This window comes from Eleginops maclovinus, chromosome 10 (genome assembly GCF_036324505.1).
Source record: "Eleginops maclovinus isolate JMC-PN-2008 ecotype Puerto Natales chromosome 10, JC_Emac_rtc_rv5, whole genome shotgun sequence".
Taxonomy (NCBI): Eukaryota; Metazoa; Chordata; class Actinopteri; order Perciformes; family Eleginopidae; genus Eleginops; species Eleginops maclovinus.
Genome location: NC_086358.1, coordinates 21,476,980 through 21,482,786, shown reverse-complemented (window position 1 = coordinate 21,482,786; position 5,807 = coordinate 21,476,980). Strand labels below are relative to the sequence as shown.

The 5,807-nt window shown below is 40.8% G+C and overlaps 1 protein-coding gene across 1 annotated transcript; it reads left to right on the top strand.

Annotated features, from left to right (window-relative positions):
- Positions 1 to 1,915: 1,915 nt before the first annotated feature.
- Positions 1,916 to 3,748, top strand: LOC134870326 (uncharacterized). Its single transcript, XM_063892459.1, has 2 exons — positions 1,916 to 2,064; positions 2,568 to 3,748. The coding sequence occupies exon 2, from the start codon at positions 2,577 to 2,579 to the stop codon at positions 3,453 to 3,455; it is 879 nt and encodes a 292-aa protein (XP_063748529.1). The 5' UTR covers positions 1,916 to 2,064; positions 2,568 to 2,576; the 3' UTR covers positions 3,456 to 3,748.
- The last annotated feature ends 2,059 nt before the right edge of the window (positions 3,749 to 5,807 follow it).

Sequence of the window (5,807 nt, the reverse complement as noted above, 5' to 3'; positions counted from 1 at the left end):
TTAAAGAGTCCTCTCCTGCTGATGTTCAGGTGTATATCAGTATGTAGTGTCTCTACTTTAAAGAGTCCTCTCCTGCTGATGTTCAGGTGTATATCAGTGTTTAGTATCTCTACTTTAAAGAGTCCTCTCCTGCTGATCTTCAGGTGTATATCAGTATGTAGTGTCTCTACTTTAAAGAGTCCTCTCCTGCTGATGTTCAGGTGTATATCAGTATGTAGTGTCTCAACTTTAAAGAGTCCTCTCCTGCTAATGTTCAGGTGTATATCAGTATGTAGTGTCTCTACTTTAAAGAGTCCTCTCCTGCTGATGTTCAGGTGTATATCAGTATGTCTGTACTTTAAAGAGTCCTCTCCTGCTGATGTTCAGGTGTATATCAGTATGTAGTGTCTCTACTTTAAAGAGTCCTCTCCTGCTGATGTTCAGGTGTATATCAGTATGTAGTGTCTCTACTTTAAAGAGTCCTCTCCTGCTGATGTTCAGGTGTATATCAGTATGTAGTGTCTCTACTTTAAAGAGTCCTCTCCTGCTGATGTTCAGGTGTATATCAGTATGTAGTGTCTCTACTTGAAAGAGTCCTCTCCTGCTGATGTTCAGGTGTATATCAGTATGTAGTGTCTCTACTTTAAAGAGTCCTCTCCTGCTTATGTTCAGGTGTATATCAGTATGTAGTGTCTCTACTTTAAAGAGTCCTCTCCTGCTGATGTTCAGGTGTTTATCAGTATGTAGTGTCTCTACTTTAAAAAGTCCTCTCCTGCTGATGTTCAGGTGTATATCAGTATGTAGTGTCTTTACTTTAAAGAGTCCTCTCCTGCTTATGTTCAGGTGTATATCAGTATGTAGTGTCTCTACTTTAAAGAGTCCTCTCCTGCTGATGTTCAGGTGTATATCAGTATGTAGTGTCTCTTTATTTTGCTCATACTGCCTGTGCTGCAGCACCTCTTTTCACCCTCTGTCTGAAACCAGAGCCCAGTCTGCTCTGATTGGTTAGCTCGTCAGCTCTGTTGTGATTTGTCAAGCACTTATAGATGTCCAGCCCTTTAGCCTGTCACGTACAGTGTGGTGGAGCGCTAGTGTTCCATAGAGATGTCACTATGTTCAGGAAGTAAACAAAGGACTACTAGGGAACCCAGGGATTTAAGCCTCTGCAGATCATTTACATGCACAAAAACCTATAGAACACAGGACAGGAAAGAGAAACCCCCCCACAAGTATAATAGGGCCTCTTTAACTGGAAACAATTTAAAATGATGTATCATAAACACATGAATTGTTATAAAAAGTAAAGGAATGGTGCTCCCACATTTACAATGTATCAAAAGGTATATGCCATGATCTAGTCCAAGAATTTGAAGGCTGCTATGGAGTTTTGGCCCGGTGTACAGACAACTGATTTGTCACACTAACCATCTCTACATCTACAATTTCTACTCTTGGGGAGACCTTAGTTTTGTTCTAAACTTGTAGAGACAGCGTTGGAACAGGGAGACAGTGAGGATGACTTGTAGCAAATGATGCCAGGCCTGATTCCAACACAGGTCTTCTGCTCGGAGACCCGTCCCAAGAACATGGGCCTCCGGGTCTACCAATTGAGCTACAACACATTTCCATAAAATGATCTTTACCCATAATAATAATTATAAATAACTTATCATTTCATCCCTAATTTACTTCATCAACCAACTAGATTGTTTCTAATTTTCTTCTTTTATTATGGATTAAGGGATGAAGGATTTTTTGCTTTCTTAGGAAAATATACATAATTATTGTTTTGTTTTTCCTGACAAAAGAACACAAGATGTGGGTAAACTCAGCAGTCTCATGTTCAGAAAAAAATAATTAAATGTTGACTTTTTTTTGGGTGTAGCTTTGTTAGGCGTGGTTTTTCTGAATAAGGGAGTTTATTTATAAAGTAACACCTTTTCTTTAGAATATGACTCGTCAGAAGTAGTGATTGCACAATCAGCCAAAGCCTCTCTGATCTCTGTATAAAGGCAGCTGATTTGTGGTAAGTACAACACACTTCAGCAGACCAGTTGACTTCTGTCATTCACTGCCAGCAGACACGTAAGTGTTCAACCATGTATTATTTTCTAGCTTTGCACCATAGATTTCCTTTTTCAGAACATTTTTATTTCATAATATTATCTATGAATATTGTAAATTGTTGCAGTATGAATGCATATTTAAAAATGCAATGATCATTATTGTGATCTATATCTGAGAATTGATGCTTTGATGTTTCATAAATATTTTGGAGCTCACCTAAAAAGGCAGAGTTCAGTCAGACAACTCATATGTTGATTTGATATGTTTATTAGAAGCAGCATATAGTTTGAGTTTGGCGTCTAGGCTCTGGCCTCATCACTCCACAGATCTACATAGTTGTCTATACAGATAACTAACCCCCCGAGCCTACAGGTGGAAGCTGGGGTGGTGGTGGGGCAGGCGAGCAGGAGTGAAGTGGAAGTAGCAGCAGCAGCAGCATTAGCAAGGCAGATCCGGCAGCCCATTTGTGCATCTAGCTTGTTGTTCTGTGTTTAATAATGATTCTTCTCTCTTTAATGCAGTTTCCAAAAATGGCCGACTACATCACAGAACTGCAAGTGTCTATTGATGAAGCTGAGGAGCAAATGCTCCAAGCACAAGGCTTCCAAAAAAACCCGGTTGATCTGAACAAAGGAGCAGGAGGAAATTGCATCCATCTTTGGTACAAACGTGGATCGCCTCCTATCACCAAGGTTCAAGTTTCCTTCAACAGTGAGATGGCTGACGGTTTGATCAAAGCAGGGTACCACCAGATCCATAAATCTCTCAATGTTGGAGCAGGAGGTAGTCACCTCTACCTTTGGTACTTCCAAGGGTCCGGAGTGTTTGATACTCCAATAGTAGACATTGATGTCACTGCAGATGCAGAGAGGGAAGCTGCAAAGTTCCAATTTGGTTGGGAGAGAGTAACCTGTGATTTAAACCGCCAGACTCGTGGAAACTGGATCCACTTCTGGCTGAAGAAAGAGAAACCAATGTACATCAGTGATGTCACTGCCACTGATTCCTTTGGGTCAGACGCCGACTACTTGAAGAATGGCTACATCCGTCTGGATGAAAATACTAACAGAGGTGCAGGAGGATCCAATGTTTTCATCTGGTACCGTCAGACCACCGACCCCAAGAAAGCAGTCAAACAACTGGAAGTCTCCACCACTGATACAGAGTATCAGGAATATCAGCAGCAAAAGTACAAGTCAGTGAGTGTTAACCTCAACGAGGGGACCAGGGGTCATCCGGTGTACCTGTGGTACAAGAAAGAGGGAAACCACAACCCCATCAAGACCCTCGCCCTGCTTCTCAACACAGATCTGATTACAGAGTATGAGAAGTCTGGTGTCTCTGTGATCAGAAGAAATCTCAACCATGGCAACAATGGCTGGTTGGAGCATCTGTGTTTCTATCAGTAAAGGCCGAGCTGAGAGTTCTTTACACTCACTGAAGTAAAGAGCAGAGTCCAAAATCTATTTTCTTCCTCTTTCTCAAACAATGTGATTCTTTTGATTCAATCAGTGCTTCTGGTAATCACAGAAAGCATCAATACTTCTTGTGATCTCATGTTAACCTCCCTGTCAATGAAATCAAACTATTTCAAATGTCTGTTTTTCAACTTGGATCTTAATGAATGATTAAATGTTATGGCTCTGTTTCACTTTATTATGCACATTTTCTGCTCTCAATAAAGATACCTTTGCATTTGAAATGTGTTTCCTTTAAGTATTTTATTGAGTTTTCATAATTATATTCCCATTAATGATATCATGCTGACAAATCAGGGCTGATATTTTTCAAACTACCTAAAAGGACATGGGAGCTTTATAGAGACCCAGAGCAACCGGAAGATATATAAAGACTAAAAATTCCCCTCTGCAGACATTTTGACTGAGTGACAGGCACCGACGCAAATATTGTATGGATATATTTGTCTGAATTATGGTTAATATTCCTGGAATTATGAAAGTTGTGAATGAGGTAGGCCTGGTTGTTGAGTGCAGTAATGACAGTATTAGTGCTGCATGCAGATATTTGAATATACCAGGGAAATATTTCAAAAGTGGATACAAGTACTAAAATTGGCACATGAACTCCCTTGAGGTTACTCTTTTCCAAAAGTGTTTTTCAAAGTGGGGGTCCTGACCCCCCCGGGTGGTCGCAAAAACTTTGAAAGAAAGGGAAAACGGGGGTACAATGTGAACATTAAAATGCTATGTTTTTTGTTATGTTATTAATTACTGCATATCTATCAATCTATTTGTCTGTTGATTTCAATCTTTTAAAATATATATATATATATATATATATATATATATATATATACAGAGCCGGTTCAGACCTCTATGGGGCCCTAGGCAAAATTCTGCTAAGGGGCCCTCTTAACTGAACAGTCACACCTGACACCCAGTGCTTCCACTCATCCCCCCTTTAAACATATTGCAAGAGTGTCACCACCTGTTAGTCTAACTCAAAATAAATACAGACCAAATCAAATCGAACTAAATGTGTAACAAATTACTCACCATTAAAAGTGTCCCTTTCTGCACTTTCTGGATGCAAAATCGTCAATAATGTCATCATATGAGATTTGCTTCCCCACATCATGGTTGATGCTCATGATGGCCAAACCACTCAGACGTTCCTGGGACATGGAAGATCTCAGATAGTTTTTGATCATTTTTAACTTGCTGAAGCGCCTCTCAGCTGAGGCAACTGTCACAGGCAGAGTGACAGCAATTCTCAGGGCTATCCAAAGGTTAGGATAGAGTTCCTCCAGATTTTTCTCACAAAGGAAAGAAAGCAGCTCAAAGGCAGTCATATTAGCTTATGGTAGGTCAGGTACATTCTTGATTTCGTTTGCCAGATCAACTCCACTGATGTCACAGTCTTGGTTGAAGGTCAGAGTTTTCTCAAGTTCCATACACTGAGCCTTTAAGGAGTCACTGGACATCTGACATGCAGTGTTGAAGTTCAGCACTACTCCATATTTAGTCTTCACCTGGTTCAGAGTTTCAAATCGTTCATCAATGGATGCTATTGTGGAGTCAACCACAATGTTGAAGAAGTTGACCTCAAGATTCCGCAGTGCATCAGCCACTGGCTCATCAGGTGCTTCGTAGCTAAAATGGTTTTTGCTGGTTCTCAGCCTCTTGTCCTTCAAAACAGCTTCTACATTCATTTCCTCACAAATGCTTCTGGCTGTTGTCTGGGCATCTGAGAATCCAGTGTCCCGGTATTGAGTGAGAGAGGCTTTTGCATTTGAGATTAATTGCACAGCTACGTCAAGCTGCATTGAAGCAGATTGGAGGAGCTTGTTCACTGTATTTGTTTTTGACAGTATCTCACACCACACTACACAGCAAATCAAGAAGCGGTAAGAACCAACTTCTTCTGCAAGTGACTGTGCCTCCACTTTCGCCACAGGATCATTTATCTTCTGCCTGGCTTCCAGTAAGGCTTCTCGAATCTCAGAGGCCTGATACCTGACTGCATGGACACTTTGAAGCCTGCTCTCCCATCTTGTGTCAGTCCGTGACTTCGCTGTTATGTTCACATGTTGTTTCAAGATATTCCACCTTTGTGTGCCAGCAGAAAAAAGGTGAACAGCTTTTGTACATAGCCAAAAAAAACAACAGCATCTTCGCAGGATTTGGCAGCATCTGCAATGACGAGGGTTAATGTGTGTGCACCACATGGAACAAACACAGCTCTAGGATTCATTCTCAACAGTCTGGCTTGTACTCCTTGGTGTTTACCTTTCATATTGG